General features: G+C 38.9%; 1 protein-coding gene across 1 annotated transcript in view; it reads right to left on the bottom strand.

Annotated features, from left to right (window-relative positions):
• LOC136099681 (ALK tyrosine kinase receptor-like) overlaps positions 1 to 18,773 on the bottom strand; it is an 81,599-nt gene extending 62,826 nt beyond the window's left edge. Inside the window, exon 1 of the mRNA XM_071805905.1 lies at positions 18,651 to 18,773. Coding sequence (XP_071662006.1) covers positions 18,651 to 18,669 — 19 coding nt within the window. The 5' untranslated portion in view covers positions 18,670 to 18,773. The remainder of the gene's footprint in view (positions 1 to 18,650) is intronic.
• Positions 18,774 to 18,975: the final 202 nt, after the last annotated feature.

Here is an 18,975-nt window from a genome sequence, read left to right on the forward strand (position 1 = left end):
AAAACAGATGTCAGCGAAGAACAAAGCAATCAGCTCTGTGTAAGCCAAGGTATGTACTGAAGATATTAGGGAAAAAACACCAGAAAGGATGACATTACAATTACAAGATGACCACCCAGTTTTAAGGCAATCTCTCTACTGTCTTGTGGTATGTTAAAGGACACTTTGGTTAATGCTTTCCATGCAAGATCTCTTTCCCAAACATCTACTGAGGCACAGAAAGAATTGCAATAAGAGTTGACCAGTATCATTACTCAGAATTACCGTGCCGTGAGGATGAGATGCCTGTGGGTTGCTAGCCACAGTAGAATAGCTAGACAAATGTTAAATAATATTAAAATGGCTCTTGTATTCATTTTAACACTGTGATAGAATCTTAATAAAACAGTTACTGTGTGTAAAGGCAGATCAAGGAGACAGAACATGTCTTTTCTCTCTTTATGACTCTAGATTTTAAGACTGTGCAATCAAACTCTCAGAAAATTTTACACAATTACTCAGAACTGACAACTATTTCTTTTACTGCTCTCATGTTTAAATTCAGCACCATAAAATGTATGTCAACCCAAAATATTCCTTTCTACCCACTTTGCCAATAGGCTTTCTGTTGTGTGCAAGCTCCCCTTCAAGGTTCTTCCAAGCCCTTTCCCCTCCATTTTGCTAACTGATTCAGTTGGCCATTAATTAATCTCTTAGCTATCATCAGCAACAGTATTAAAATCTCACAAATTTTCTGATGCTGTTACTATGTAAAATGCTTCTCCCAGCTAGGTAGCTTTCAGGAAAGCATAACACCTTGTTGATTCCAGATAAATCTATCTCTACAATGCAAATGTACCTCTTCCTGGCAGACAAATCCTTTATAACTAAATCCTTTATAACTGCAAAATGATTCATTATACAAAATAGAGACGAGGACACACAGCTTATCGCTCATTCTTCATCGAGACCTAGAAAACATAAACATTTGGGTACAAAACAAGTAATAAAAAGAGAATATAAAACAGGGTCTGCTAGCCCTATTGCAAAGGAAATAGGGTTAGTCTGGTCTGAGGGCAAACAGAGGTAGTACACTGGCCATAAATAATTATGGGAAGGTCCAGAAGGACAAGCAGAGCACCTGGAAATGACATGAACCCAACACAGAACCCAACTCAGCCATGCAGTCTGACTGACTTGCAGTCAAAAAATAATTAGACATATAAGACATGAAGAGGACAGAAAAATAAATCAGTTTCAGGAAATAATGAAATTCTGTATAGTTTCCACCAAAGATCTACTGGACTGTGGTGCAGCTTGAAAGGAAATGTTGGAAAAAAACCTCAGCAGTTTAGGAGAGGGTTACACTTAACAAGGTGTACTGGACAGGACTCACTTGACAGCACAAACTGCATAAACACACTGAATAATAAAAAAGAAACACTAAACTTTCTTTTGGCCATAAAACAGATTAGGGGAGACCTAAAAGGTATTTTATATTTAGATGTGTCTACCCTTGGTCTTGAAGCATCAATTTAAAAGACCAAATAATGAGTACGCATTTCATCAGGCCTTCTAGGTAAGCAGCAGCCATCTTGGGAAAGTCAGCCATCTTAGGGAACACAAAGTCTTCCTGCTTTTTACTGTGATCCATGGGTTGCTGTTTGTACTTCCATTCATCTTAAGCTGCCCATGTTCCTCTCCATGGTACAGTTAAGTTATACCAAGTGCAAAGGTGTTAGATACCCGCTATATATTTTTACAAAGAGAACAGTTAAAATACCTGACTTCCAGCCCTCCTGGGGCTTTAAGTTAATGGGATGTGGACGCAGTTCACCAGCTATAATGAATGTCACCGGGCAACTACTCACATCACTGACTACCTCACAGCCTGGAGTGTAACCCACAGTGCATGGGGAATCTACATTCAGAAAGTCTGGTGAAATCCTATCAACAAAATCAACTGCCCTGGAATTTGTACTTGAACCAGGAAAAATGCCTTGCTCCCTTTTCCAGGATTTCCTGACAAACAGCAGCAGGACTCTCACACAGCAGCACTTCCAGCAAAGGCTCTCAAAGCTACTTTGACCGTGTCCTTCCTTCCTACCCTACAGGCAATGACCGCTGCTTTTCAGTGAGCAATTTAATTTTAAAGAGTCTGTCGACGAGGTATCACAAAGATGATAAAAGTGCCTTGCCCTAGCATCTCCTATGGATAAAATCAATGATCCACTGTTCGACAGGCAGTAACATAAAAAGCTCAGAGGCCTCTATGTCCATGGCAGTCAGGTTCATGGGCTACAACCTCTGTGTTTTCTGAAAGGTTTTCAGCACAACAGTAGGATACCTAAGCAAACTAAGACCTGCCGAATACAGGGTAGCAAATCCAAATTATCGCCCCCTTGTGTATGAAGCAGTTTCAACACAGACAGTAACAGTTCAAAGTTTTTCCACGTTGTGAGAACTCATCCATCCTATGTCTATTTTACCTCGCTCTCCTGTTTGGTTCAGTGACAACCCTGCTGGGCGGATGTCTGGATAACTTTGTTCATCTCTGCTAGCAAAAAGTAGAAGTTAAAGGTATCTCAGCAGTCACTAGGCTTCTTCCAGATGGACCATAACTAAGTTACAAGCTCATTCAGGGTGTTCTTGGAAATAAAAACCCTGGCATCCTCCACCCAACAAAAGGAAGAAAAAATTAAATAAGCAAGGGCTGAGTGAAAAGCAGACAAAACACAGCAGCCCAGCACCATGTTTTGAGGTATGTCAAATCAGCACTCCATTTGTGTGTGCAGGGGCCTTGAGTTGTGAGCAAATCAATCACCTTCAGAAATGCCACCTATCAAATATGGAATCAGAGGATCAGGATTTCCGAACTGGCTCTTATGCTGTGATCTTGGATAAGTCTCTTCACTTCTTCAAGGTTCCATCTTGCTGCCCATGACAGAAAGACAGATATGGGGCTCCATTATTGTTCAGAACTAGCACTATGTAAATTACATATATTTGTGTGCACAGAAAAAAAAATCTCATTTTTAAGAACTATCTAAAATGAAAATGTCCCCTGTAGAAGAAAAAAACATTTGCTCAGCATTACTGCAAAAGATTTTATTTGACCTGGAATAAAATATTGGTTAGCTGCAGGATATTTGTTATCAAAATTTGTTTCATTTCAGATTTTTCATCCTTATTTTATGCCTTTTAACACTGTTTCAAATAAAAAAATTAATATATATATATATATAAAAAAAAAAAAACCAACAAAAAACTGAAGTCCAGGGAAAAGGTATTAAAATGTAGTTTTTTCCCTTCTAAGTTGCATTTTTAACAAATGTAGGATAAAAATGGAGATGCTGCTTACCCTTGTGTGACACATGGAGGCTCTCAAGTGAAAGGCTATTCTGAGTGTATCACCAACTGCTAATGAGAAGCACGGAAGATGACAGAGTCCCGTGAGTCATTACCACATGCTAATGCAGCATCTTGTCTGAGGAAGCCCCGGGTCATTGCAGCTTGGTCCTGTCCCCTGAAGTGTACCCACTCAGCCAGTGCACCAAAGACACAACTTTTTACCATGTTAGCACCGACAGAACTGACAACATTCTCTCCATTTTTGGCATGTATTAAAACGTGCAAATATTAGCAAAACACAGACTAAACTGATAGAACCTCAGATTTGGAGAGTAGTGAAAAGCAACCATGGAGCCTGCACAGTTTCACGTGAGCGCTATGGAGGTACTACGCTGCTATTGCAGATGCAGTATGGAAAACAGGTAATGTAAACTCGACATTAAAAATTTCACTGACAATTAAAGTGACAGATTAAACTGATCCGCATGCAATCTGCAAACTGATTTGGCATTCACTGATTAATGCAGTAAATTAGATATTAGCATCTCACATGCAATGTTATAAATCACTAACTTCACTCAGCAATGTATATGTGGTGTCAAACAATTTTTGATGCTGTGCAAGTCATTAATTTTTCTGTAGGTGAAGCACTGAGTATCTGTTACAGTTTTAGGATGAGATTATGAACAGAGACTTCCAATTGCCGACCAAAATTACTTCCAGACTTTGTCACTAGCGTACTTTATACTATTATAACTGCTCAGATTTCCAAAATTCAAGTGGAAATTGCTTTTCATTGTACTGGAAAATAGCAAAAGAAACCTACCAGCACCAAGTCCAGACCCAAGCTTCTTTTTAGTGGACAAGCATTTGAGGGTGGAGAGGTGCTTTAGAAACGTGATTTATTTCTCTAAAAAGGTGCTTTCAAGAACTGCCCAGCTCTGAGTTTTGCTGATGTTCAATACAATATAGATTTGCTGCTTGAAGAAACTGCAGCAAGAAATGCCACAGAAGGGGCCTGAGATTAGTTAGACGTGTTTAGCCCAACTACTACAAACAAGGCAGAGTTCCTCTCTTAAGATTTTATATGGATGTTACCCTCCATGAGTCAACAGACTCCCAGTACTTTCAGCTATGCAGTCACAAATTCACAAGGTGAAGGTATTGCCCTGCACAAATCCCAGGCCATGCAAGGCTCTAAGCCTTAGCAACAACACTCCAGCTCACAGCTGTCAACACTAATGAATTAAACTGGACGGTAACAAGATCCTGGAGTTATTTGAGTTATTTGTGGCTGTGGTACAGGTGAGTGCCTTTGGCTGCAGGTGGACATCCTCCTCCAGCTGCACTGGCAGGAGAGGTTATTGCCTCCATCTGCTCAGGGCTGCTTTCCCTCCGGATCTGCTGATGAAGCAGCACATGTGAGTGCTCCCTGATTTATGGCAGGCAAAGTCAGACAGGTGAGACCAGAACAACAGCTCGTACCTACTCGGGGATTTTATGTTAACTTGCCTCATTTTCAAATGGCAGCTGCTCTCTGGGCTGCATTAAAACATCTTCCAGACTCTTGTGACCTGCCCAAAGGCAAGAGGAGAAAAGCTACAATACAGTGGTGCTACAAGGTAGAGGAGCAACTCAGTGGCTGTGTTCTAGTCACTTTTAAAATGTATCATTCTAATATGTGAGAAAATTCCAATACGTGATAATATTCTTATTATTCCATGCAAATAAAATTATGGAAGAGGGAATATGTCCCTTTACCTTTTTAAAGAGTGCATACTGTGGGACATCGGACTGCTAACTCTCATCACCTTTGCAGCTTTGGGAAAACTTGTAAATACAGCTTGGTCTTTATTTGAGAGATTCAGCTCAAGTCTGCTTCTAAAACATGTAGAATGCAAGCAAGCTAAAGTTCAGACGAAATTCTGTCTCAATTTGAAACTGCACAAGAGGGAACTTTCTTTAAATCAAAGATGGACATAAAAGGGTGTGTTTATGTACAGCTTTTTTTTTTTCAGAATACTATTAAAAATTATTAAAACACAATGCACGTATAACTAAAAGAAAACTCGGTACAATTTTCTGTTCAGAAAGCAACATTTTGTTTTACATTTTCCCAATAAAGAAGAAACATTGATTACACTAATGTAATGGAATAGAAATTCCCTGACATGACTCTTCATGGTATATCATGCCTAAGAAGTCCAGTCAGTTGAAATTTAGGCTGGAACTCAATGATCTCCAGAAACTGGATTTGGAATGACTAATTCCTGAATGTAACCAGATATCCTTGCAGAAGGAGGACAGATTAAGGTTCAAGGCAAATGCTGTATGTAATATAGATCTTAACCTCATTTAGCAGCAATGTTGTTTAAGGCTTTATTAAGGGATTGAGTTACTGCTTCTGCTTAAGCAGAAGTGACAGAGTCATTCACAAGGGTAATAAAAATAAACAAGATAATGCAAGAGAGGGAATTGCACCTACTGGTAAGGAAGTAACTGAAAAGACTAGGTGGCTCTTCTATTACCACTCTGTGGAAAGCATAATGTGATCCAGTGTCCAAAAGCAACTCAATTTAAGTAGATTTTTCAAAAAGCCTTCATTGAGGTCTCCCATAAAAGGAATGTGGTCAACAAAAAAAATCAAAGCTTTTCCATGTAAGTGATTTTGTGAGGATGCAGAAAAGCAATACGATCTACAGGGCTCCATTAGAAGGCTCTTGGCTATAGCCCTGCTACCAACAAGCACTTTGTTCTTGATTAATGTTCTTCTGTGTGAAAGGACTGGGGTTTTTGTTTGTTTGTTTTTAGAAATTTACTTTCCTTCTCTATCCCCATTCATAAAGTATCTAGAGAGGATAAACATTTCCGGCTTATACAGGTTTCCCAGAACAGCTGGTGCCTTTGCTTTTAGTGCAGAGAGGCTTCTAGGTCTGACTGGAAGCATCCTGTCAAAACTGCACAAATGAAGCTTGCTTTGGTAATGCTGGTATTGTAAAATATTCCTGGATAGCACTATTAATCTTGCACTCAGCAGCCATTTAATTTTTCTCAGGGTTTATCCTAACAGACTCTGAATAAACTCCTGCAAAATAATTACTATAAAATGATTTGTTTAGCAAGCTAACCAGTGAGCACTGAGGACATTCAATAGAGAATCTGTTTGTTAAAGATTCCTTGCCTGACACTATTAATTCACAAGTGAGGAATTGGTGGGCAGACTTTATAGATTACAGGTACTGAAGTACCCATCGGTTTTAAAAGGATAGTTCTGTTAGAAATTCCAGGCTACAATTCTTCAAGCAAAGCATTGTCCCCTTCCTGACACTCTGATGATGCTATGATGTTAAAGGTGGAATGAATTGCTCTCTGAAGTGCCTCGTTTTCTCTCTGTTGACTACAGAGGGAACCTGGAGACTGGCTTTGACATGATGCCTAACTTTCAGATCGCTGAAGTCACAAAAGATGAATATCACCTTGTCTAACTTCACACAACAAAGCATCTGAATGTCTGAACTAAATCTTGCCTAGGGAGATTGAATCCCGTGACGTCGTGAATTAGATGACTGGTTTATTATACAGATTTTATTTCCTGACAGTTCAGTTGAGGTCTAGGCTGAGAATTGCACTGAACTGCTTGGGAATTAGCTTTGCAAGTTGGAGTTTAGGAGAGCCCTTTTTTGTTTCCTATCCAGTGAAAATATTTTCTGACCTTAGTTCAAATGCTAAAAAGAGCAGACAGCATCAGCAGAATGTAGAAGTGTTAAAATGAGTTCTCCTATACACTATTAAGTCAAAGAAATAATCCATTGCTCGGCTTTATAAACTGGAAAAGAAACTGTCTTCGTTTCATCTAATGCCTTTCCTACGCACTCTTTATGGGCACTTGGCACTTAGTAAAACCCACACAAGTACAGCAAGATTCCTCAGGCAAACAGGGAAGCTCTGCCATGACCAAGCTCTCTGCCCCAGTAACTTTTGGACTGAGTGTAATATTCTAAAGAAAACTCCCCAGTGACAGCACTCAATTATACCAACACAGTCCCAGCTTAGGCAGAGCCCGGCATTAACTAAAATCTCAAAGCTGACGGCAAGTCTACTCTTTCCTGTTGCATCAGTCAAATCCCTTGACTTAAAATTGTTAGAGATCCACCAGTAAACTGCTGGTTATTGTTGCCACCACAACTGGCCTGCCTCTGTTCACTCACTACTTGTCTCTCATTTCTAAGATTGATGAAAAGGCTGTTTAAAATTGTTTCCATTTCCACCCAAATAATTCCATCCCAGGTGTCAGCTAATCTAATGCTCACCCACTGCGGCCCAGCCAAGGGGCTTTGGTCATCTTTATTAATCTGTTGTCGCTTGCCTTTGTAATATGCATGCTAAGGAATTCACAATCTCATTTCTTTGTCCTTTGCTTGTACTCAGTGCACAGCACAGACCAGACTCACCTGTGAGTACTGCTCTGAGATGGTGCAGCAACGTGAATAAATGGAAACAGTAATAAACTCCTCTGTAGTATTTACAGAACAGTATCACTGTGGGCTTGCAGTGTAGGAAGGGAAATTTTGCATGACTGACTTCCATTTGGTGGCATCCTGCCCGGTCATGACACTTCAGTTCCATTTCAGCAATTATCCTAATTGTCCAGGAAAGAAATGCACTGTTTACTTGAAAAGTCAAAAAATAATATGAACCAGAGAATGCTCTGACTGCTATTATACTTGAGAAAGACAACTGTAATGCATTACAGACACTGCTGATGTTTGGTACTGTTAGCAAAAGAAGCAGCAAGTGGACACATCTATTATAATTTAAGGGGAGCTACATGAAGTCACAAATTAGCCCACATTCTACAAATCAACAATTAAGATGAAGACTACTCTTTACAATATAAACTTATAATGGAGTAATAATTGCCCTAAAGGTTTTGTGATGAGATTAGAGCAGGAATGTTTTACGAGGAGAAATAGGCTTGCCCAATTGAGAGAAATTGCCTGATTTCACTTGGGAGCAGAGGAAGTTGGAGGTGCTCCAAAGATGAAGTTAGAAGAAAACAGAAGACAACACTGTAAGCATGGAAGATCTCTGCAAACCACTCTGTGCAAAGATCACAGAATCATAGAATGTCCTGAGCTGGAAGGGACCCACAAGGGTCATCGAGTCCAACTCCTGTCCCTGCATGAGGCAACCCCACAGTTCACACCATGTGTCTGAGGGTGTTGTCCAGTCTCTTCTTGAACACTGTCAGGTTTGGGGCCGTGACACCTCCCTGGGGAGCCTGTTCCAGTGCTCCAGCACCCTCTGGGTGAAGAACCTTTTCTTAATGTCCAGCCTGAACCTCCCCTGGCACATCTTCCTGACATTCCCTCGGGTTCTGTCATTGAGCAGGTCAAACATCTCTTGGAGTAGAAATTTTTTCCAACATAAGATCAAAAAGGTTATTCTGCATTTCTCATTTGTCTTAATCAGTTTAAAGTCATACTTTTAGAAAATATACTTTGTACAACATGCATTTTGCAATCCATTTTTTAAAAAATCAGTGTAACTGTATAGTAGTATGTACCATTGCAAACAGTAAGCATCGGCTCAAGCCTCCTTGACCTACAATGAAAGAACAGCTATTACTTAAACCTAACTCTTCTGTTTTCCAAACCAAACTCTTCTTTTGGCTGTGAAGAATCCAGCAATGACAAAGAAACTGAAGTCCAAATCAGTGATGTTCCTATCAAACATCTTGTTAGGCTTATCCTTTTTCAAAAGTTTTGATAACTGTATACAGACAGCTTATTCAAGAAGTCAAAGCTCCAGCAATTAATGGGATGACACGCAATGTGCTTTTACGGCTTTTGCTAGCAGAAGCTCCACCCAAGTAACTTCATAGTTTACTCACTTCTTTTACTTTGTGAAACACCTCACATGCAATAAACACTTTCGTTAATTTGCTGTCTAAGTGACTTGGAAATTTTTCTAGACAGGTGAGTCACTTTACTACTGTTTTGTTACTGATGTGTACAATAAAAGCGCCTGATGAGTTAACACTATTGCCGAAACTTTACACTTAGTGTTTCTGATCTTACAGTGACGATAGCTTTCTTTTCGTTATGATTTCATCAGCATATGTTCACAAACTGATGTACACACACTGTTATTCCATGAGGTGCTTAAAGAGTCAACAGTAACTTTCTCTAAATCAATAGCAACACTGATAATATTACAGAAATATCGAAATTCGATCCTTTGCATTTTTTTTTTTTGTGCTGTATAACATGATGCTCAATTTATGCAGTTGTTGCTTACAGCCCTAAATGGCATCTTAAAAACAGGGTACATAGTTTAGGCTTAAGAGCATGGAATATTCACTGCTGTAGTCTCCTCAAAATCATTTATTCTAGATTGTGGCTCACACAAATCAACCGAAAGAGCTCAGATCCCAGTGTGCCGCAACCCATCATCTCACAGAACCAGACAGATTGTCTCTTAACCCTCAAAGTTTCGAGGTATCAAAATAGTTGCTTTGGACATCTTCATTCACATAAAATGAAAAATCCACCATTGATACCATTTTTGGAACATGATAAATCGCTCTGTAAGAGTTGACTAAATTGTATTTCCTTGTAGTTCTGAAGAATATTGCCAAACCTCTTATTTCACTTACAAATATGCTGATACTCCGTCAATCAGACCCCATGAACAACACAATTCAATCTGGAACTGGCCCCAGAACCCAGCCGACTCATTTAAGTGCTTACAACCTCTCATTTGTACAAAACTTCAGCACCTCAGCTGGCAATCATTTAAAGAAGGAGGGGTAAAAGTATTCTTAAATTTTCTTTCATGTAATAAAACCAGACGGGTAATTTAAGATCTTGCCATCCCTGTGTGACTTCTGGATCAATGTGCCTTACTAGCAAGGCTTTCAAAGGCTCGATTCATAAAAGCCCTGCATGCTTCATTTATGGAGGGACTCCGTAAAACTGCCTCCATGGAAGCACTGCGCAGTGTCTGTCCTTTCTCATCCACACAGGTGGAAGGCACGCCTCGGGAAAATTCAGTAATGACAGCACTTTTGAAAACTCCTGGGGGACTAAGGAACATGGTTCCCATTAATTTGTGCTCCTAAGTCACTTGGCAGCTTTTGAAAGATCCTCTCTTTCCCCACATTTTTCATTATCTCAAAGCAAAAGAATCGCAACACACAGGTTTAATGATCTCGACCGAGATTCTGATGTGTGGCTACAGGTTGTGAGTTTCCAAATACAGCATAAAGGAGTCTCATTTGTTGAAAGGGCATGCACTCCCTTTCAGAAAATTTTGGTCCCCTGTTACAGACTCTTAAATTTTTCAGGGAAAAATCAATGTACCAGGTCTAGTCAGTTGGCATTTCTATTTATGTATTATGGATTTGATTTGCAACTACAAGGTCAAGGCTTTTTGGTTTTAATTATTCTATTCCAGAGTGTCTACTTCACTGTATCCACCACTGCTGGCACCAACGTGCCATACCCCTCCAATAACAGATACAGTGCAGAATTATTAAAGAATGTTGGTGGTTTGGTGCAGCGGTTGGTTTGCTAAGAAAGCTGGCTGCAGTAGACACACAAAAACAGAAGAGCAGTCCAAAGCAAGCAGGGCTCCCTGGGGCAGGTTTTGGACAAGAAGGGAGGTTTTGGACAAGAAAAGGGAAGAGCTGGACAGGGTCTTATAGCAAGACTGGGGCAGATCTGCAATAAGACCTCTCAGACAGAGAAAAGCTGAAACTGAATACTTCAGACGATAAGCCCTGAGGTATAGAAGTACCCTGAGCCAAAATCAAAAGAAGTCCTCACTGTGGGAAAGAGGAGGAAATATAAGTTTTCTGAATCTTGTATGTGTTGCACCGCTACAGAGCAGCAGTACCTCAGAGTCCAGTGTTGGTGTGTACGATACCTATGCAGGCCTTCAAAAAATAAGGTTCTTGCTGCTGGCGTTATTTCATCTTCCACAACCTGGAAGCACACACGGAAAACCTTCTTTCCTTCTTATCCTATCTTCTCCTTGTTTTTGTTCTTCATCTTCCAAAAATGATTTTGCTCACCAGTGCCCCTCAGGCTCTCATGAGTCATGCCAGAAAAACAGGCTAGCACTCACCTGAACATCCAGATATTTATCTTTTCATTTGATAATTGTAAATGTTAATTGTCTAATCCTTTTGCATTAAATTCAGTTTTCACAATTCACTGAATTCCCTTCAATCTCAATTGGTTTCTTTGCTGATTCAACAGATTATCCATCTAGTTAATTCAGTCTGGTTGACTGAGTGGCTATCTGATCAAGTTTGATTGCTCTACTTAATTAATTGGATTGTAAGTGTTTATTCCAATCACTTTCTAACTGGTCAAATTCTTTAAACATTTTCAGTTTCTAGACCAATTATTCTTGCCTGATAGCCTGTCATTTGTTTTCAGTGTTACTGGTTTATCGCTTTCTCTCCTTTCCTCACCTCTCCCTCTCTCATTTATTCTTTTGCTCACACAGTCCGACTCCCTCCCTTTTGCTTGATCATCTCCCTCTTCTGCTCTTACTTTCTAAGTTTCCCTGCTGTCTCTCACCTCTTCTCAAAGACCACTGCAATTCCTCACAAACAGGAATCAAGTTGCATAGCCAGGTCTTAACATCTTCAAACATCAGTCCTGTCTAAATCAAAAGCCCTTCCTACAGTTAACAGTGAACTTCCTGCATCTATGTAAAACAAAGCTCAGAGCAAAACTACCCCTGACCTTGTTTTAGCAAAATCAAGGTTCCGCATTCCCTCTGTTGCAGGGGTAAGGGCTTGTTATGGAGGGAGAAAGGGAGAGAGACACTATCATCTGCTTGTGCAACAGATGAGCTTGCATAAATCACTGAACCTGGAGTAATACTTGCTTAAAATCATTGGGTCACCCATAAATCATCAGTGTCCTCCCATTTCTCAAGTGATAATAGTGAATCCTATGATTGTTTCAATAAATCCAAGTAGTTAAAACATCACAAGAACTAAGTGGCAGCAATTAATAGTAATAAAAATAAGTTCAATTTGGGGAAAGCAGATTAGAGAGTTCATTTTCTTTCACTGAATCAATGGCTCCCCTGTTGAAATAAGCCTCAATTAAGGGAGAAGGTCAGTATAAAAATCATATACAGCATTAAAAAGATAATGTATTGGCCAATTCTTCAAGGTGTTAAAAAGTACTTAAGAGCCACAACTGCCAACATTGGTAGAGGAACTGAGGGATTTGCAGTGTCTCTCAAGCAGCTCCTGGTACCTCTTATGAACAGGCCCTTCTTTTTTGATTATTAATGCTTTGAATTTTAAAGGCTGGTATTTCTCAATTCTGTTTCTTATCCCAAGTCACCTGTGTTTTTCAGAATTAGAGCAGATGAAACTGTCCCCTCTGGTAAGACTGTCTAATACCCAAATTCCATCCTTCTGTGGCAAAATTCAGCCTTTCCACCTTCTGTATGAATGCATCCATTTTAAAGACCAGTTTTACAAGCGTTATTATACCATATAAAACACTTCTTTATATATCCCTCCTCATATCTTAAAAAAGCCAAATATCTCAGAGTACTACGTCCCATTGACCAACACACTGGCACGACAGACCTATGAAAACCAAATGTTTTAGTCATCCAGGTTCGTTTCCCACCCCTCCTTTGGTGAGTACGCTAATGTTTTAAATAGATTAAATTATTTAACAAAACCATAACTGTCTAAACTTGGCTCCACAAGAAGCAGGTGTTCACAGTCAGTAACAGAAATGCTAAATCACTAATTCATGACTGTAAGAAACTACAGTAAGAAACTACTGTAAGAAACTAATTGAGTTACTGTGCCTCTTCTAGAAGCAATATTAAGACTAAATTTGCTTAATTTTTTATTCCCAGCATTACTATAACTTAATTTTTAAAAGATGAAAATGAAAAATGAAGTAGTATATAAGCTCCATAACAAGTGCATTAAATTTATTTTACTTAAACGAGCACAAACTCACAAGTGAAATAATTTTCACTTTGGAATTAGCTTAAAACGATTTAGCTTCACTACAGCCACCACACTCATCTGTAAAGCAGTTTTTTCTCCAACACAAGATCCTTACAGCATTAAAACACTATCAGGTTAGAGATGGGTTTTGGCACACAACGTGAAGTCAGAATAATCAGTCATATCTCATGGGAGAACAGAGGTGAATGGGGAGGAAGGTGGTTGCCAAAGAATTTGGAGGCAAATATTAAAATAGTAAAGCTTTTCCAAATGCCTACTTAGTGAAATTAGATTCACAGGAAAAACAGCTCGGTGGAACTGTATAAATAGGATAGGCCACTCCAAGGAAAATGCAGCCAATCTGCCTAATTATTATTATTTTTTTTTAAATTAAGGCTACTCAGAACTTAATCCAAACATACTGAATAAAATTCCCATTGACCTCAATTAGCACTGGATCTATCCTGTGGCTTGGTAAGCTCCTTAACCATGGTATTAATACCAAAGAAAATTCTCCAGCTTCCTTTACATAAAAATGACCTGGATAGGCCAAGTAGGTATTACGGTATATGTTGGTCCAAAACCTCAAATAGAGACAACTATTTCTAAAGTTTAAGACTACCTTTTTTTTTTTTTAAATAACGTCTATTTTTCAGTTTCATAACCCTGGCACAATCCTAACTGTGTTCATTGTCCTTTTCACCCATCTCCTGAATTTTGGAGCAGTGGTGGATCACCAGACCATATCACATGACATTGTTGGTTCCAGCGAAGGTACATGTCTTCTCTCCTCTGCCCCATAGCCACAACTAAGCAAATAATTAATTAAAAAATATTGACTTCACAAATCTTCTGTAAACATATGGCAATTTTACTCAAGTGAAACTTTCTTAAAAGTAATACAACATTTATAATTAATTGATTATTAACATCCCAATTAGCTGTGTGTTATGTTGGACTTCCATTAGAAACCTGTGTTTAAATTTTTTACTGTGAGAACAAACATTCACTGGAACAGGGGGACATGGTGGAGTCCCCATCACGGGACATTTTGAAGATACAGCTGGTCTGGATGCAGATAATCTCACCCAAACTCCCTTCCCCATGAAAGGCTGGACCAGATGATCTTCTGAGGTTGATTCCAGCCTGGGCTGTTTTACAGTTCCACTGGATACACTGATACTATTTCAGTTCTTGGTTTGGAAGAGGTTAACTTTGCTAGGCAATTTTCCAGTAGGAAGCATCCAGAACTCATTCTGAAAAGTGGCTCACTGGTACTTCATTAAGTTCAGTTAACCACAGCACCCTGTCAGCAAATTAATTTATAAGACAAACTGCAAAAGCGAGAATATGTGGGAAAACTGGAATGATACATATTCAGGTTTTGTCTGAATACACAAAAACATCATTTTAGTAGTGATTCAGATACATAAGTAATCCTGTTTGGACAAAGCCCTTATTGACTTCCTGTAGTTGATTCATAAATCTCTTGCTCGACTATTTATCAAATGGGATCATGAAAAATTCTATCTGGAAGTTACCCATATTTCTTCATACATGTTGCAAGTCCATATGCGTACTCCACCCCCACTGCCTTTTTTTCTCCAGTAAAACCACCTTTAAGTCTTCAAAATTTTTCCTATCTTGAGAGGTCGTCTGCTTTGGATCAAGGATTTTGCTTTTAGTACAACCTTAACTTTGCATAAGTATTATAACCATGACATCATTACAGAACTAACTGCTTACCAGCTCTGAAGATAATGAGTGTATTCCTATGTACTTTCAGTATGTACTGAAAAAAGATATAGCTGAGTGGACAGAAACATTAACTTAATCCACAACACACTCCAAAATAAATATGTTTTTTATGTTGCTTACTGAGCTTGAAAACTTGAAAGCTAAGTGCTTCCTCTTGGACAGGCTGAGTGTCTGAAATAGCTGTTTTAAACAGCCTCGGAGCGACATTAAACCTTTAACATGTTTTAGAAGCATTTGATGTCCACGCCTCTTACTTAAAAAGTTACTTAGAACTGGGAAATCGAACATTGCTAAGTAAAACAATGTCTTGTCATTTACTTGTGCTCACTATTAAGTACTTTAATTAAGACTTTTGGAAATAAGTTAGCAAATTAATTAATTCACAACTGCAGTACAAAATGAGTAAGAAACCCATTAAATATCATTAATAAATCAATACATTACTTAGGAAATGAACTCTATTTTTATTACTAGAAATTACCATCAACTATAAAATGCCACTGTACTAACTACTTTATTCGTAGAAGGAACGAATTCTTAACTGACGTTATTAAATTAATTTACTACTTCTCTGCAATTTGTAATTTTTTTTTTTTTTTTTGCTTTGGATATTGCACTTACTTAAATAGTAAGTTGTAAGAAACAAAATCACACAATCAATAGCATAGGTTTTACTCAGAAACACAGTCTGCTTCACATTTAAGACAGCAACTGAAAGTCAATTGGCAGTGGGATGATGGGCAATGCTACCTGTTTCATGTCCTGATCCAAAACCTATAGAAGTCCAAGCAGCCTTTCTGTTGACTGCAGGGGCTTTCTGATTGAAAGTAATTATATGGTTCAGGAAACTTTATGTGAAAAACAACAAAAAAAAACCCCAACAACAACAACAACAAAACCCACCAAAAAAACCCCAAAATCCCAAACCAACCAACCAAACAAAACCCCACCTCAAACAAACAAATAAACCCAAAACAACAACAAAACTGAATCAAACCAAACAAACCCCAAACACTTAGCACCTATCAAGTGCTAAAAAGCCTTTAAAGAATTAAAGTCAGGGGATGGAGTATGTTGATGATGAACTACAGACATGAGAAGAGATGAAGCAAATAGAGTTGTGGCCAATCCTGAGCATTAAAAAGCAAACAAACAAACGAACAAACACAAAAAAACCCAACAATAACACCTCATCCAACAAACAAACAAACAAAAAACAACAACAAAGCAAACACACCAACCAACCAACTCCAATCAAAACCAAATGAAATCCCTCAATTTGCAAGGGCTTTCCTTTTTTCTATCAATCTTTACCCAATCAAGATCGATTGTATGATGGGAATTTGGAAATGCGAAGATATTCAAGTGACAAAGCCCTTTGATTTTCTAATTTGCGGCACTGCTAAATGAAGAAAGGGAAATACAGAGTACAATGAAGACAATGCAAGGATAGAATTATGTTTGTACTCAACCATTTTTAGTTAGATGGTATATCAATCTAGAATTTTTAAATTTGGAATAAAAAAGAATCAAGAATTTTATCCGCATCTGAATTTTTTTTTTTAAATCTTAATTTTCCATTCAATCCTAAAGAGGCTATTATTTTTTCAGTTCAAACGCAATAAAAATCTCATCTTTTCCATGATTAAAGAAGCCAAAAAATGGAAATCCCAATGCTCAGAAGCAAACCCCAACTTCAAACTTCTACCTTCTTCACATCTTGGCATTTAATTTAGATCCAAACCTGTATTCACCTACGGAAATGGTAGCCTAATTTCCTAAGATTGTCTACGTGCCTTTATTTATCTTTAAGTTGTGTATATGGTCTTTAAAAGGCTTAGAAAAATTAGGTTGAAGCTTCTTAGTGTTTCTCAGATGTTTCCTTCCCAAATTCACTCATGTTTTAGGTGCTTCAGTGACATCAAGGTACCCAAGTAGCTAAGCTGCCCAAAGGCTAACAGTTGCAGAAAAATCAGGTTTAGATTAATCTTTTCTTATTGCTTTCCCTATATCCTCCAAGCCTAAGGTGCCACCTTTGGCTGCTCATCATCACCTTCTTTTCTAGTAAAAGGACACAGCACCGCATCTTCAGCTGTGTGCAAAACGCTTGGCAGTTTCAACAAACAGAAAAAGAACAAGTGGTTTTATTCCCTCCTGGTATTATTCATACACCGTGTCCTGTAAGCAAAGAAGGGGAGTAGCCTACTGCCAGAAATCTGTAGACAAAATGGGAGATTTGTTCCTTCTTTTTCTCACAATGTATCTTAATAGCTTCAGCAACTGCCATCTGTCATCTGCAAATGGGTGCCCAGCAGAACGGGCAGAACATTATCCTTTCCCTCAGCCAACCGTCCTTCACCTACAGCTCTCCTTCAAGTACTCCCAAGAGGAGCATCCATGGACCCTCATGGGAGCTGAGTATCTCCCGCCATCTGTGGTAATATTTGTTGCTCTGATTTCCCAAAGCACTGTAGATTTGAATGACTCCTGTCCTGCTCACTTTGTTTTGGGGAGCTGAAACACTTTATTTTCAGCCTGAGAGAGATACCAAGACAGGCTCCAAGCATCAGCAGCAGAACAGGAGCATTCTGTCTGAACATGCCTCGTGCTTTCGGCAGAACGTCAGGTGGTTCCTAGCTGGAACTTAGAGAACACCTTTGCGTGCAGATAGTGCAACAAACCCCTTAATACAACTGGCCTTTGTGGAGAGCAACGTGAATAACCGAAGTAATGTATATTCTGCAGCAATTTCCCTGTCCTAGACAGGTTGAAAGAAGGACATGCAGCTCAACTCAGCAGTACTCCAAATAAATAAAACGGACGAAAGGTAATGTGTTAAGTGCTATAAGTAATAATGTTCTTCACTGACATGCCACCTAAAGATTTCAGTATGATTCAGAAGATCCATAAAGCCGGTAGAACTAAAATGCAGCTGCCTCTGGCATGAAGCACTAAATTCACACACTGGAATTGATAACAGAACTCGTATTTTAAAAAGTTACCCCCATTAAGGTTGCCCATCATTAAAATTCCACACACACATTGAGCTATTAAGGGTTACTCAGCAATAACTACTTTGGAACATTGCCAAAGAAAGGCATACTTTATTATAACCAAGTTTTCCACAGTTGTTTAAAAAAATAACCATGAAATTTGTTACTAGAAACAGCAAAAAGATGGCTTGCAAGTTATCTGTCTAGGAATTGCTCATCTGTTCTGCTTTCTGATGCAGAAATGATAGGCATCTGGCAAGCCAGGATGAATACTGCTTTGGTTTTCCCAAAATGAAATTTTCCTAGAAATTCTTTCCAAAGGGAAAAAAAAAAAACAAAAACCCACCAACAAACTATACTAAAAACAACTTGCATCGTTTAAGAAGTTAAAAACTTCTAAGGTAACATCAAAAAAATTTTTCCTTGGAAGGGAATTTTTTTTTTTAATTTAAAAGATTGATTTGACAAGATGCCTTCATTCTGTGAGAGTTCTGTAACAGTCAGAAATCATGCTCCCCTCCAAAAAGGCACCAAAACGCTATGAGCTAGAAGCAATAAAATGTTACCTGTACTGCAGTTCTTCATCGCAAAGGAATCCACAGCTGCTACGCTCTTGTTCCCATTGGCAACATACTCCAGTGAGATTCGAAATGGTTTCTCTAGATGTCCAACTCTCCTCTGAAGCAACACCCATCTGGTCTCATCATACAGCGAGAGGAAAGAACAAAGGAGAAGAGTGGTAAGAAAGGCTACTTTACAAGCACCAAATCCTCCAAAGCAGCAGCTCCACAAGTGGCTTGTCACCCCGTGCCTTCTACCCCAAACCTCACACCCCTCATGGTGTCCCATGGTCAAAGCCTTTCCCTCCAATGGATTTTGCAAAAGCACGCT

The sequence above is a fragment of the Patagioenas fasciata genome, chromosome 3 (genome assembly GCF_037038585.1).
Source record: "Patagioenas fasciata isolate bPatFas1 chromosome 3, bPatFas1.hap1, whole genome shotgun sequence".
NCBI classification, from domain to species: Eukaryota; Metazoa; Chordata; class Aves; order Columbiformes; family Columbidae; genus Patagioenas; species Patagioenas fasciata.